This window comes from Spermophilus citellus (assembly GCF_964194105.1).
Source record: "Spermophilus citellus genome assembly, chromosome: 2".
Classification (NCBI taxonomy): Eukaryota; Metazoa; Chordata; class Mammalia; order Rodentia; family Sciuridae; genus Spermophilus; species Spermophilus citellus.
Window position 1 is genome coordinate 2,864,880 of NC_138183.1, and position 15,321 is coordinate 2,880,200.

The 15,321-nt window shown below is 62.5% G+C and overlaps 1 protein-coding gene across 2 annotated transcripts in view; it reads right to left on the reverse strand.

Annotated features, from left to right (window-relative positions):
- The window catches only part of RXRA (retinoid X receptor alpha), a 94,169-nt gene that overhangs the window by 25,039 nt on the left and 53,809 nt on the right, over positions 1-15,321 (reverse strand). Inside the window, exon 2 of one of the 2 annotated variants that reach the window (XM_081279961.1) lies at positions 3,268-3,533. The exons of the other annotated variant lie outside the window; for it this stretch is intronic. Coding sequence (XP_081136087.1) covers positions 3,268-3,533 — 266 coding nt within the window. The remainder of the gene's footprint in view (positions 1-3,267; positions 3,534-15,321) is intronic. 2 annotated transcript variants of the gene reach the window in all.

The window sequence follows — 15,321 nt, forward strand, 5'->3', positions numbered from 1 at the left end:
GCTCGCTGGCCCCTGAAGGGCAGAGGGGAGACACACAAACCCTGAGGCTGAGGAAGCAGGTGGGCATCAGGGGCAATGCCCTGCCCGGGCTGTGAGGCTGCCGCTGTGCCAGGGGAAGCTACTGAGCAGGGGCCCGAGTCTGTCTGCAGCCGGACCACACAGTGACTCCTTCCATGGCTGACAGAATGGTGGCAGGAAGAGGACAGGCCAGGTGCCGAGCAGAGTGGGCACTTGGCGGGCACCCTGCTGACCACTACCTTGAGAGTCTGACCCATAACTGCTGCAGCTGGCACTTGGCTCCAGGAGGGAAAGTGGTGTCTGAGGCCAAGGCCAGGTGGCCTACGGGGTGGAGACAGGAGGACTGTCTGGCCAGGGGCAGGGGCAGTTCAGAGCTATGGGCATGGATGGCTCGTGCCCCAGCCGAGGGGAGAGCTTCCCAGCTGTGGGAACCCAGGACGTGACACGGGGCAGACCTGTTCGGCAGGGCAAAACCACGCTAGGTTCACCTGCTCTGTCCCCTGACCCCTACGTGCAGGCTGGGGGGCTGGTAAACTGAGGCAGGGCCAGAGCAGTGAGGGGGACGGGACAGCAGGGAGCAGGGAGCCACACTCCAGGGCAGTGCCACACCATGCCAGCTCCCCCGTGGCTGTGAGGGCTTTCCTGACCTGAGCTGACCTGTCCAGCTTCAGTGAATCCAGAGGCTCTGGGAAAACCCAACGTCTGAGCAGGGCAAAGGCCAGCGGGGGCACTCATCCTCACTGTGGCCCTGGGGCCCACACAGCCCCTCTGGGCTCTTCCAGTGGCCAGCCCTGGCATGGTAGCCACCACAAGGCTGGATGGTCTTCCTGCCCTTCCCAAGGCTCAAAGACCCCAGAACCAAGCACGGGGTAGCCCCTTCCCCGTGGGCGCCCAAGCAGCCCACCTACCAGTATTTTGGCACTTACAGTCCATCTCTCAAGAGCCCCAGGACAGCAAGGCCCTTGGCTGGAGCCTGTGCCCCACGTGCGGCCAGGGCGAGGCTACCCCATTTCCCCTTTCATATCCTTGGTATTTATTTCAGTTCCTGCCTCATCAATGCCCCGCCCGGCCCTGCCCATCTCTGCTGCCTCTCTACTCCACAGCACCGCCCTCCAGCCTCAGCTCCAGGAAGCCCCCCTCCCCAGGAGCAGGCCTGAGCCTCCACCTGCCCTCAGCCTCTCCACGTTCCCTCCAGGCCTTGCTCCCTTGGTGCTGAAACCCACTGGCCCCCTGGGCAGGCTGCCTCCTGAGGATGCCACAGCCCTCAGGCCCGAGGAGAGGCTCCCTGCAGGAAGCTGCCCCCCTCCATGCACTCAGCCCAGGCCTCAAGGCAGCCCTAGGGAGTCAGGTGTGACCACACAGGCGCTGGGACAACTCTGGGTTGCATGCCCTGCGTCCTTCCTTGACAGAGCCCCCAGACCAAGAGAGACAGCCTGGCCTACCAGCAGGCTCCCTTCCCCGTGAGCTGGAGGGCATGACCTGGCCCAATGATGTGGACAGCCCTTCCCAGCCACTGCCTGGAGCAGGCAGAGCCGGGCAGGACACAGGTCGTCCCCAACATGGCAGAATCCCCCGGGCTCTGGCAAATGACTCTGCAGTTGTAGTTTTGTGGGTGGAGGTGGGGGCATGGCCCCCCAAACTCCCAGAAACACAAGGAACTGTAGGTTCCCAAGACAGACTACTGATGAGCACAGGGTTGTGTGTCCAGGGCAGCCAAAGGCCCGCCAGGAGAGGTGGTCAGAGGCCAAGCACAGGCTCAGAGTAGCCACTGTGTGGGCCTGGCAGAGGGACCCTCAGAGAGATGGACAGTTATCCAGTAGCAGGGCAAATGTTGGGGCACACTGGATCTGTTCCCCAGCCTCCCCCCAGGCAGCCTTGGGGGCCTGGCCACTGGCTCACAGGAACCTGACTTTAACCAGGACCTACTACCCGCCAGAGAAAACAGGAGAGATGTGGCCCAGAAAACCCTAAGACGCCTCGCCGAGATTCCCCGTCCTCTTCCCAGAAGCACTAACAGCCCTGGGCTCTGCCACACAAGGAGACTCAGAACCCAGCCGCCTGCTGTGCACGAGCCCAGGGGTGTCCAGGGCAGGCAGCAGGCCTGGGAACCCAGTGAGAAACCTGGTGGGTCTCCGAGCCAGCAGGTGTCAGCCACTGAAACCAGGGCGCAATGGAGGCCAAGTCTTCACCTGCTCTCTTGCTGCAGAGCATCAGGCAACCAGCAAGGAGGGTGTGGGGCAGCCACGCCAAAATGACACAGCTAGACATGGGAGGCAGCCAGGCCTCCCTGGGCCAGCACCTCGGGCCTCCGCCTGTGTCCGGAAGGTCAGGTGCCATGAGAGGGGACAGACAGCAGCATGTTCATGGACAGAGATCCCACTCTTCTCCACCCATCCCCCAGGGGCAAAGGGACCTGGCTGGGTTGGCCTAAGAGCACTGCAAGAGTCTCTAGGGCAAGAGGATGGATGGGCAGTGGGCTAGCCACACACAAAGCACACCCCAGGCCTCCTAGGCCAGGAGCAGGGCCTATGCGGGAGGCAGCCAGGCTCCTCCAGAGACTCGGAGCAGGAATGCATGTCCCCAGCCTCTCTTAGGAAGAAGAGATGGGTCCACCAGAGGGAAGCCTGCTTCAAGAGTGGGTATCCAGAGGGAAATCACCAGGAGTCACACAGCCCAGGCAAGGAGTCCAGCAGAGGATCCGAGAGGCCCCCGGGGCCTTGAGGGAGAAAAGGGCTGGACCAGGCCCCACGGTGCCAACAGCAAGACCTGTCTGTGTTGGGCCCCACCAGGCGAGAGTGCTTCCTAACCCCCAAACAACCCAAAACCCAGCCAGTGCTGGAAGAGCGTCTGAGCAGACCCCAACTGTAGAGAGGTCACCAACTCTGCTGTGACCAGCACCCACCAGCCACCAGGCCACTGAGCACTGACTGTTTGTTCCCCATCCCTACACTGAGCCTGGACCCACCTCCCCTGCAGGCCCAGGGACAGAGACCACCGGCCAGGGTGTGAGCAGAAAGCCCAGGAGAGAAGGACCCAGGAGTAGGATCTGACCCTGAGGAGGCAGAGCCACCAAGAAGCCCAGCTGGCAGCATCCATGGGGCCAGGCCCAGGCCAACCAGAGAGCCACCACTGAGGCTGGGTCTGAGGATGGAAAGGACAGCCCCTCCCCCACGGCCCACCAGTGATGCCGACACCCTGCTGGGGGAGCCCCTGCCCAGCCCGCGCCCCCCAGGCCCAGCCCACACTCACCTGGGGGCTGCCGGTGCCGAAGCCCAGGGTGGGCGTGGTAGGCACAGACATGGAGTGGGGGCCCATGGGGGAGCTGATGACCGAGAAGGGCGGGCCCATGCCGTTGATGGGGGAGCTCAGGGTGCTGATGGGCGAGTGCAGCTGCCCAGGGGAGCCCAGCGAGGAGCCGATGCCTGGCCCCAGGGAGGGGTGCAGCGAGGGGGCCGCCATGGCGCCTCGGCCGGCCGGGGAGCTGAGGGACGAGGAGCTCACCTGGCTGGAGAAGTCTGCAAGGCAAGAATCCGCAGGGGGCAGGTCAGAGCGGCTCTGAGGCCACACCCACTGCCCCCCACCAGGGCCCACACAGACGCTGGCAGAGCCCACGGGGGCCTGTGGGGCCGGGCTGGGGTGCCCCAGCTCCCTGCCTAGGCTCTGGCCCAAGGCAGGGGCAGGCAGAGCACGAGGACCGGGCCGCTCCAGTCTCTGCAGCCCAGGCTTGCCACCCAGAGGCAGAGGGAGAAGCCCGGGGGCAGGAGAGCCAGTGTGCTTCCCTCTACATGGGGTCCAGGTGACCACGGTGCAGGTGTGGGAGTAAAGGTGCCACCAACACCAGCATCCAGTCTGTCCTGGTGCACCGGCATGTAGAGGTAGGAGGGACGCCCCATCTCATAGGTAGAGGAAGCAAGGCCCCGAGTTCTCACGGGTGCAGTGCACAACCAAGCCAGACACTCAGGCTGAGCCGTGCCTGCTGGGCCACACCTCCTGGGCCCCTCAGGGACCACAGCGGTGGAGGCCCTGACACCAGGACTTTAGCCACCCAGGACTCCATCATCTGGAGGCTGTTTGGCTCTTTTTGGTCCCCAGAGGCACAATGGGACCTGATGAAAAGGGGGCAGCTAGCATTTCCCATGTGGGTGGGGAACTTTGCGACAGTCTTGTAGAGGGCCCGACATATGCCAGGCATGTGCCCAGCAGCCCATGCAGTGGGCAAGGTTGGGACCTCCCACATGCTAGCCTTTCATGCAGGATTTCAAAGCTCTGATCAAGCACTTAATTAAGCCTCCCTACCCCACCCAGCTCCGGGGGCTCCCAGGGGGAATCCACTGCCCACAGGCCTGGCAGGCCATCCAAAAGACCTGGAGGAGCCCACACAAGGCAGCGAAACCCCACAGCACACAACCCCCGGGAGGTGGCTCCCCACCCAACCCTCCAGCAGGCTGGGTGCTCTGGGCAAGGCAGACTCCCATTCTGGGCCCAGCCTAGCCAACTGCAGAAGAGTCCCAGGCCTTTGCTGCTGGCCTTCCTGGGATCATGCACACTTCTGACCAGTCCCCCAGAAGCACGGGCGCATAGGAGCTGCCAAGACAGAACCCCAGCCAGGCTGCTGCTGCCCAAGACATCCTGAGCCTCAGGGCAGTGTCCATGTCCCTGAGTGTGCCCATCAAAAAGCCCTAAGCAGTCTCTGGGACTGTTACCAGCCTTGGCACACTGTTCCCACTGCAGACTTGGCGCTCAGACCAGACCCAACTCCAGCCAAACCCTTCTCTCACACCCAGGCTTCTGAACCATTCAAAGTGGTACTGGGTGGCCAGCCAGCTCAGGGTGACCCCAGCTTCTGTGCCACCCCACCCAGGAGCACAGAGGCCCTGTCTGCAGGACCGATCCTTTCCTAGAGGAGGCTCCCCCACAGCTGCCCCCCCAACCACACGGGACTTTATCCCCATTGCCTCCCAAGGAGAAGGGCACCGGGAGGGGCCTGGTCCCTGCATTGGCCAGCAACTCTGAGACTAGGCTCCGTGGGGAGGGTCAGCCTGCCTGCCAAGAGCACCCTGCCCAACTCAAGGAATGGACTCCATCGGCAAACAGACCCCCTCTGACCCGCGGGAAACCTCTGCCATTCACAAAATCCGGCACAAACCATTTTGTTGACCATAAAAAATGCCAAAGTATGGAATTCTGAAACCAGATGGCAGCAGCACCTTCTGGCCATTAGGAGTACCGCAGACCATCCCTAGTAGCCATTAAAGCCCCTGGACGCTGATCCCCAGGGAGGGCCAACTACTCCTAGCCCAAGGTCTCCCTCCATGTGCAGGGAGCATCCCCAGAGAAGGCCAGGAAGGGTAAGCAGGGCCTGGTGACAGAAGGCAGGCAGGAGCGTGTAACCAAGGGGGCCACACATACTCAGGAGACTCCTGGGACTGAAATGCCCTCCCATGCTTTATGTCACTAAACTCTTGAGACCCTGTTGGAGAAGCCACCACCATCCACCTGTGACAAGTAAACTGAGCCTCAGAGAGAGCACGGGACAAGAACTGCCCAACGGCACATTTTTCTGCAAACTGTAGCTGGCCCTGGGCCAAGTGACCACTGTCATTCCATCAGGGAATTGCTGGGACATGTGGGATGCACCAGGCTGGCCCCCATCACAGCCCCTTCTCCCCTGACCTTCCAATGTCCCATGAGGACACCTGAGCCAGCTCTGCCCTCTCCAGACCTCAGTTCCCTCAACTGTGAAATGCAGACAGGCCCCGACTCTGCAGGCTGCCCCTAGGCCAGGTGGGCCCCATTGCAGCACAATCACGAGATGTACCCACTGACTATGAGGAGGCTGAATGGAAAGGAGCTCACGGTCAGCCCTGCACCAGCGGGCCCTGTAGCTGTCTCTGGCAGAGACAGGCCCTGTGGGTACAGTCTGGAGTGGTCCAGCCCTGGGTCCTAGCCACCCCCAGGAAAGCTGCCCACTTTCCTCCTGGCCTCTGAGAGGTCCCTCCCAGATTATCCCAGCTTTTCCACCCCTACCCTCTGCTCCAGGTAGCAACAGGAGAGCTGGGCAGAAGCGAAGAAGAGACCAGGGGTTCTGGTCAGCTGCCATACCACTCCAGGGGCAGCCTTCTTCAGCCAGCTGTCCCCAGATACCAAGGCAAGTTGGAGGAGGAGGGACCACTCAGCCTCAAACTCCAGGTCAGACACCTGCAGCCACACGAGCCACTGGAGGAGGCTTGGGTTTCAGCTGGGCCTGCTGGGACAGCACTGCTGGGCCTCCCGGGCTGGCTGTCAGCTTGCTTGCTCTGCCTGGCAGGAAGGAGGAGGGAGAGGCGGGAGACCGCTTTGGCCAGATGGCAGGAGGGAGGGAAGGAAAGGAGGGAGCCCATTTGGCTGCTGGCTACAGATGCACCCCTACGCTCCCCTGGTCCCCCACCACTGCCCACGTCTGGCCCAAGTTTGAAACCACTGAGGAGGGTCCACCAACCAGACAAAGGAGGAAACTGGCCAGGAAGGGTACAGGGAGGGTCCCTCGGAGGAAGGAGAGACAACAGGGACAGGAGGTCCCAGCCTCCAACCACAGAAGCGGGTTCCCGGTGCGGAATTCTCCTGCCCACCAGCCTAACATGCAGGGACGAGTATCCATCAGGCCACAGCCAGGCTGACAGTGAGCCCCAGGGCTCCTGAGTGCAAAGGGGTACCAGCTGGCATACCCCCATGTCCTGAGTCCCCCGCTCCAGGCCTTCCTGTTTACACAAAATGTCCACTGCAGACACCTTCCCGGAGCATGGGTGACAATAGGCTGGGTGTGTTTTCTGGAGCCTTTCAGAGAGACACTTTCTGGCCAGGAAGAGACCAGGCAAAAAATGCCTAAACTTCCTCTGCATGCAGAGAAGTCCTGCTGGCCCGCCTGCCGCCCGCACTCCACGTGTGTGCAGGCTCTGCCTTTTCCGGGCCATTTATCTGTCCCCACCCCTGATAAGCTGTGGCCAAGATAAGGCTTTATTCTGAAAAAGTCACACTCTGGACTCCAGGGCCTGGCCCCAGCAGCTGTCTGCACGTTCAGCTCACCAGGTGCAGCTCCTCTGCAAGCCAGTGAGGCAGGGGCTGGGCTAAACTGGCCTCCACCCTCAGACCCAGGGGGACACACAGCCTCCTCGCAAGGGGTGGCAGAGGGGCCTCAGAGGACAGGTGCTAGCCAAATCACAGAATCTTGAAACCTCAGAACCTGTGATGCCCAGAGGGCCCACAACCCCAGAACCTCACACCCCTCACCCACCCAGCCCCCTCTAGGACTTCCAGCAACCGGATGACTTGAGACCCAGGGAAAGAGCAGAGGCCAGGGAGCTCACAGCAACCTGCAGGGCTGGACAGAAAGGGGAAAACGAGCCCTGGTCACAGGGCCTTGGCCCCGGGCCCACTTGAGGAAGGGCCCTCCAGGCCAGCCTCACTGCAGTTCTGCGTGAGACAGGCAGCGGGGAGATGCCTCCTTCGGTACAAAACTGACTCTAAGATGCTAATGTCTAGAGGCAGACACGAAACCTGGCACGGAGATGGGATGCCCCCACACATGGCACCCAGCACAGGTCTAGGCACAGGGCTGGGCACGGGGGCTAAAGTGACATTTAGAAAAACTGAAATGAAGAGTGTTCTCACCATATCTGCTACCTGACACCAGCAGGGGCACTCATGGGTGCCAGGCGTCCCCGGCAGCTGCATGCCTGCAGAAGCTGGCCACCCCCCAAGCAGGCCTGGACCTCGCAGCCCAGGCTCCCCGTGAAGAGGGAAGAGGTTCTCCACCACCCAGAGTTCACAAGCTGCCCAGGCCCCTTGGAATGCCCGACAACACCCAGACCCTCCTGCCCCTGCACCCACCTCAGGAAACCCAGGGAACCCCCACCAACCCTCTTCCGGCCCCTGCCTGGCAGCAGGGAAGCAGAGGAGGTGACAGGAAATGCCAGCCCACTGCAGCTGGACCCGAGGAGCCTCCAGCCCTCCTAGTCAGCCAGGGAACCCCCGGCTCTTGAAGAGGGAACTCAAAGCTCCCCAGAAAGCGCTGGATTTGCAGGACCAAACAAGGCAGGGTCCGAGCAGGACCGGGGCTGCCCTCTCCAGGGCCCTGCAGGAACCTGCAGAGGGGAGGGGCGGGGACCCTTGGGGCTGGAGTGGACAGGGCAGGAGGTTTCCAGGAAGGGTGTGAGAGCACGCACCCAGGACAAGGAGGCCCCCACCGTGGGCCAGCACCTACACGGGAGCTGGGCTCTGAGCTCAAGGGCTCCTCACCCTGCCGGGGACCCCCCACCCCGGAACCGAAACCCTGTGGCAGAAGCTAGTGGCCCTCAGAGTTTCCTAGGACGCCCACCTCCAGCCCCCACCTCCCGGAAGTACTGCTTCCCCTGCCGCCCAGGGGAGGAGAAGTGGCAGCCCTGGCAGGACTGCGACGGGGCCGTGGCAGGGACCACGGCGCGCCAGGGTTTGAGGGAGGCCAAGGGTGGTTACAGCAGCAGGGAGGAAGGAAGTGCCGGGGGAGGGCCTTCAAGAGCAGGCCATGGTGGGGAGACGGTCCCCATGGCAGGTACTGGCCACAGTGACAACGGGCAGCTGCCTGCCCTTGGGGCTGCTGGGCCCCCGTTCCCTGGACAGCCCCTTACCCTTGCCGAACCTAAGCTTCTCCTTCTGTAAAAGGGCACGTCGACAAGGGAGGCCACAGTGGTGGCACAGTGGTGGCACAGTGGAAAGAGCCCCCAGGCCCCTGCTGAGAGCCTGCTTCCGGCACCTCCAGCTGGGAGCCTGCCCACCCTCTACCTCCTAGCTAGTGTCAGCTTACAGCTCAAGTGGCCTGGGCTGAAATTTCAGCTCTTCTGGGGTCACTCTGCCCTTTGCCCAGCCAGGCACCCCAGCCCCAAATCTCAGCCACCTACGAGGAGCTCCCAGGAGCAGCTGGGCCCTCAGGGTGGTCAGAAAGAACCTGGGCCTGCCTCCAACCCTCCCCCAGGACCTGAAGGCCCCAAGCAGGGTCTAGTCGGCCTCCTCAAGGGGTCTCCAAGGAAAGGCCTCAACCAACCAGGAAGGACCCAGTCCCTTCCCCAGTCGATCCTGGGAAGGCTGCCAGCTCATGGGGATAGGAACTCAGGGACCTGCCCTGACCCTGTGGTGGCTCAGACCTACCCAGAACCCAGAGACCAAGAAGAAGAGGACCCCTGGTAGGCATCACCTTCTTCCTGTCTCCCCAGTAGCCCACAGGTACCCACAGGAAGTGGCCAGAAGGCTGCCAGTCCTAAGCGCCCACAGTGATCCATCCCCTACAGGCCACAGAAACTGGCCAAGCTGCTCCTAACCATGCTTTCTGGCCCTGCCCACCCACCTTCCCTGCTGCAGACAGGGACACCCAACGGCCCCTGGGGAAGGCCCTGCCATGTCAAGATCACTGCCCCTGCCCCCCCCAAAGCCAGGAGGGGAAAAGCGAGAAGGACACAGGCAGGGGGGATGCAGGAGCCAAGGCCCAGGGACAGCAAGGACTCTGTAGAGTGAGGGACAGAGATTTGGTTCCATGCCAGACACACCACAATTCCATCAACCCCAAGGATACTGAGAGTGGGGAGTGTCCAGGGTTGTGTCCTCAGTGGTGACAGCTACCCCCAGAGCTTAAAGACTGAGGCTCCCCTGACAGCCTCAGACATCCAGGCCTGGGAATGAGCTCAGGGGGCAGGGCTGGGCAGGTACCTGGGCGCCTGTCTGGCAATTCCCCCATCCCCAGTCCCACTGGACCCTGCATCCCTCAGGGTTCTGGGTGCCAAACCTGCCTTATGGTCACCAACCTCTGCTCAAATCAGGAGAAAGCAGGTTTGGTGTCCTGCTCCCTGTACCACACACTGGCTCTCCCTCCCGGAACTCACCTCTTGCCCCCTGGCCCTCCTAGTCTGGGAAGACCCTGATGGTGGGAACTTGCCCAGTTCCCAGTGTGGGACCAGGGCCTGGCTTGGAACAGGAGTGTGGGAGACACGGGGTAGTGAGGAGGCCTCAAGGGAAAGCGAGCAGTCCAGGGTGCTGCTTGAGGCCTCTCGTCCCTTAGAAGGGAGGGACTGTCCCTCGTGATGTGACTGGCCAGGCAGTTTGGTCCCCAGGGGAAACAAATACACAGGTAGCAGAATCGGCAACCCAGATCTGCAGGAGCCCTGGCCAGGAGTCTCCCCAGAGACCTCCAGGAAGGCGGCCTGCACCTGGACCTTCTCTGAGTATCAGCCAGGGTACCCCAACCAAAGGCACCTCAGTTCTAATGGACCCCAAACCCCAGGGCACAGGGCACAGCCTTGGAGTGACACACGAGGAGGTACGCTTCATGAACCAGACAGGCTTCCTTCGCTTCCTCGTCCGTGAAGGCGTTGGCACAGAGGGCCGACACACCTGGGCCTCACCACCATCACCATCACAACTAATGTCATCACTACCAGCAGCACCATCTGCATCACACCATCACCACTGCCACCACCATCCCTGCCATCAGTGTCACCATCACCACCATCATCACCAACGTCACCATAACCCATCGACATCATCAGCACCACCACGACCGCCTAAGCAACCCTCGCCCTGCTCCATCACATAGATGAGGCTGACGGGTTTTGCAAGTGACAGGGATGGTAGTTGGTTCCCTTGGTTGTGCTCAGCAAGTTTGGAGCTGGCCAGGGGCAGGGAGAGGAGCAGGAAGTGATGCCCAGACTGGCAGCCCCCTCTCACACAGCTCAGGGGCATTGTGGCTGGACCCAGTGGTGACAGGTGTGGCTGGAGCAGCCACAGCGAGGGAAGTGGGGAGCGTGGCCAGGAGGAAGGAGGTGGTCAAGAGGGGCGCCCCGGGACTGGCCAGCTCCTGTGCCCAGGTGATACTCAAGAGACAGCTGAGTAGTGAAGATGCCACCACCCACAGGCACCAGGGCGAGGGTCTTTGCACGAAGCTGCCCTCCATGCCCATTCCCTGGAAGCCCATGGTCTAGGGATGGCGCTGTGGCCAGAGGTCTCACACCAGACCAGTTACAGAAACGATCAAGCGGCCCCCAACTCTTGCAGCAATCACTGTTGTCACCTCTGGACCAGAGGGGATCTGACAGGTGCCTGTGGTGACCGTGGAGTGGACTGCCTGAACCACCACAGAACAGGAGAGGAAACGAGTCGCAGAGCGGCATCCACTCCCAAACTCCTCATGGCTTGGGTGTGTGGGGGAGGGAAAGGGGCACACCCTAGCCAGGCAGCCGGACTGCATGGACTTATACACTCCTGCCAGCCCCAGGCCCTCCCTGGCTGGACCTCCCTTCACTTCCTTGTGTGCACCCAGAAGCAGCAAAGAGCCATGGGCTGCTGGCAGCTTCAGGGTTAACAGGCACACACCCCTGCTGGCCCTGTCCTACCCACACAGACACCCCAGGGCTGGCTCTCAGTCTCCGCCCTCTTAGAGCTGAGCCCAGGGCCTCCCACTTCAGGGAAGGGCAGGCTTTCTAGGAGAAGCCAAGTGACCACCTGCAGAGCTGGGCCCTAATGAGGACCGGCAGGCATACCTGTCCCTAGAGGCCTGGGGCCATGCTGCAGGAACTTGACAGTGGCTCTGGGACTCGGAGACCATCCCAGAGTACCTGGCCAGGGCTGACTCCTGCCCCAAGTACTGTTCCTCCATTCACCCAGTGGATAGGGACCTCAGTGGACTCCTGTCCCTAGGGTGCAAGCCCAGGGACATGGCCTAAGATGCCAGCAGAATGGAATCTGAAACCCAGGGGCTAGGACCAGGGCCCTCAAACCTGAGGCTGGTCCTCTGAAGACAGCGCCAAGGCATCTGATTTTATCCCCCCTCTGCCCATGGTGGAGATGGGCAGGTGGTCTTGCCAGCCCGGACACCATCAAGTGGGTCAGGAAGCTCTCAGCTCTGGTGCTGACGTTCTATGACTAGTTCCCAGAGCCCTAGGTTGGCGGTGCCAGGTGGAAGGGGCTCAGGACCTATCAGAAAGATGCCAGGGCCCCAGAGAGTCCTGACAGCAGGTTCCCAGCCACTGGCCACAGCACAGACCATCCACACCTGCTGCCAGACATTCAGCCATGCCTCCTGCCCAGCAGCCTAAGAGGTGCTGCCCAGGCAGGGACTGAGGAGGGCTGGGAGCTGCCCCTCCAGGCCTGGTGAACGTTGGATAAAAAGAGCCAGGCAAGGGTGTGATCAAAGGGGCAAGGCCACTGCAGAGCTGGGGGCAGCGATTAATCTGCTACATGACGACCTGCCCACCTTCAGCCTGCACAACAAGACCGCTAACCCAGGGCCCACCTCACGCCCACTTGCAGCCAGGCCCTGTCAACTGCCCTGAACCTCAGAGACTGCAGTGGCAAAGGCACGCTTCAGGTGGCAAGGGCCGAGGCTGAGGAACCCACCGCAGAGCCACACCTGGCTAGCATTTTGTCACATAAGCCCACGGGAGTGGCATGACAGGAAGAGGCTGCCATTGACCCCCAGAGGAGCCGGGCTCAGGGGGAGGCGCTTCCCAGACTAGGGGAGAGCTGCTGACCCAGACTGAACCCTGCCCTCTGTCCTCCATGTCCCCACCACACTCCACCCTCACAGAGTCCAGCTGGGCAGCCAGGACGGGGAGGGACTCAGCAGACATCAGGGGACCCAGGTTCCCAGCAGAGGGAAAGACACCAGGCCCAGGAACATGAGGGATTCTCACCTCTCTAGGGCCAGGTAGGGCTCCTGGCCACCGTGACCTCCCTTCCAGGTTGTCCCCTGAACTGTCCCCAACACCTCGTGGTGCCCGCCCAGACCTTCGAGGAGGGTGGGCGGGGGAGGGAGGGGAACTCCGGGAGAAACCTCAACTGCTCCAGAGCCGCAGGGGCCGGGCACGAGCCTGCGGGCTCTCACAGGCGGTTTCTCTTCAACAGGAAAAGAAATGATTGTTTCATTTTGAGCCATGCTCCTGGTGGCTCAGAGGCCCCCCGCCACCCACCACCGCCCGCAGCTCTGTCGTGGAACCCTCGACAGCGCTTCCTGCGCCCCTGGGGGCTGGTTCTCTGATCTTCATCTGCATCCCCAGCTGGTTTCAGAACACAGGCAGGTTCCTGGGCGCTCCACGCCACGTCCTGCCCACTGTGGTGGAGCTAGGTGGGCTCCGTGCCAGGGGTTTCGGGGACAGTCATGTCAGGGGCTCTGAGATGGTCGGGGCACAGGGGACATCCCCAGGTACAGATTCTGAGGCCCCATGTGGGGCTGGCCTCTCCAGGGGACATCCCCGCATCTTCCCACAGCACCCCAGCACTGCCGCTCCAGTCCTGGACAGGGATGCTGGCAACTCGGAGCCACGTGGTGGACAGAGGCGGGGTTGCATGGGGGCCCTGGAGGGTGGAGCATCTGCTGGGCAGCAAGGTAGGGAGCCAGACCTCCTGGTCAGTCCCCACCACCTCTCTGCAAGCCCTGGCCCATGCCAGCACCAGGGCAGACTCTCCTTGGAAGGAGGTCACCCATGACCATGTGACTTGCTGGCAGCACCCAGTGGGATGCCTGCCACCTGCGGGGCCCTGGCTGGCGGGGCCTCTGCAGACAGGACAGGGCCTCGCCCGTGAGACAGATCGAGAATGGGACGTGGCCCACTGCAGGGGACTTCCCCAGCACCACCCACAGCCTGGGCCCTCCCTGCCCCCACACCCCAAGGCGGGGTGCACCACAGCTCATGGGGACCGGAGCAGAGGCCCCTCCATCCTCACCCCCACTGGCAGACCACCTCCACAGGCCTCGGCCACTCGGGCCTCCTGCCAACCAGCACCCTGTGAGGCCTGTCAACGCTCTAAGTGAGACAGACCGCCTCGCATCCCAGGCCGCCCAGGGTGGTGCCAGGGCCTCAGAAACCCTGGCTGCCGGGTCCCTGCTGGCTCAGCCAAGGTCTGTGGTGCCTCAGGGACAGAGACCCAGCTGAAAGTCCCACTGGGGGGGCCTGTGGGGGCCAGTTTCTGCCCCCCCCCAGAGCCCCAGCCAGCCCGGGTGGGGGGAGGGGCTCCACTCTGCCCCAGGGAGACAGAGCCAGCCCGAAAGGAAACCCTGCCCAGGGAACCCAGCAAGCGCACAGCCAGGCCTCCCTCACCCTCACTGAGCCTGTGACAAGGCTCTCACTGTGCCTTCAGCCTCCCCCTCCGTGGCACAGATTGGGGGAGCCCCAGTGGCTGACCCACAGACACGGGGGTGGACAGGTGACAGGCTGTGTGGGTGCCCACAGCCCTGCCCCAAGACCACAAGAGGGGTGCTATCCACCCACCTTGAGCAGAGGGCCTTGGGGACAAGGATGGAGCAGGACACGCAGAAGTGGACAGCCTCTTTTCAGGCTCCACCTCGCAGGCCAGCCCTCTACAGGGGAAAACCAGAGGCCATGCAGCCCCCACAGGGCCCTGACCTGGCTAACATCAGCTCAGCACCCTCTCTCGCACAGAGGCGGCCACCCCTTCCACTGGTCCTTTGGCAGGATGGCCACTGTCCACTGTCACCACCAGAGCCTCCCATCTCCCTTTAGCCCACCAGGCTCCCAGCCATCCACCCTGGGGCTGGCCAACGGCTGTCCCTGCCCAGGGCCATTACTGGAGTGCTTGGCCTCACTGACATCATCAACGTGGGCCCCACGAGCATGCCTGGGGGACACGGCCTGGGCCACAGGAGGGGTCTGAGAACTGGCATTTCCACCGTTTGCTCCTCTCCTGGATCTGAAGACAGCCTCACCGGAGGTGTGCACCACGTGTTTCTGAACAGCCAGGGACCAGGGGGTGTGGGCTGAGGCCATGCACAGCTGACCAGTCAGGGGCCAGCACCAGGCTGGTGGCCAGGTGACCAAAGCCCTGCCCAGGGGGCTAGAGCCAGGAACGAGCTGGCCAGGCAGCAGCACACCCACCCCCTGGGGAGGGACAGCAGCCTCCACACCAGGGAGTCCAGGGGCCCAAGACAAGCAACCTCCAAACCACAGGCAGCCCATGGAACTCACAGCCACCAGGTGCCAGGGGCCTTCAAACGTGGCTCCCAGAGCATTCGGCAGCCACCTGGCTCGTCAGCACCAGGTGACAGAGAAAGGACAATGAAGTACGAGCTCACCGGTCAGAGGCCAGAGGTCATGGGCATAAGACCCCCCTCTACCCAGACGCAGAAGGTAAGAGAAGTGGGCCAGGAAGCATGGCGCTCGAGCGCCTGCCACCACCCCAGAGCTGGGCACCACATGTCCCCAGGGCCTGGCCAGTCGAGGAGCCCACTGATCCCTTGCACAGTGCCATCCTGTGGCCTAGCTGGACCTCCCAGAGAATCCACAACTG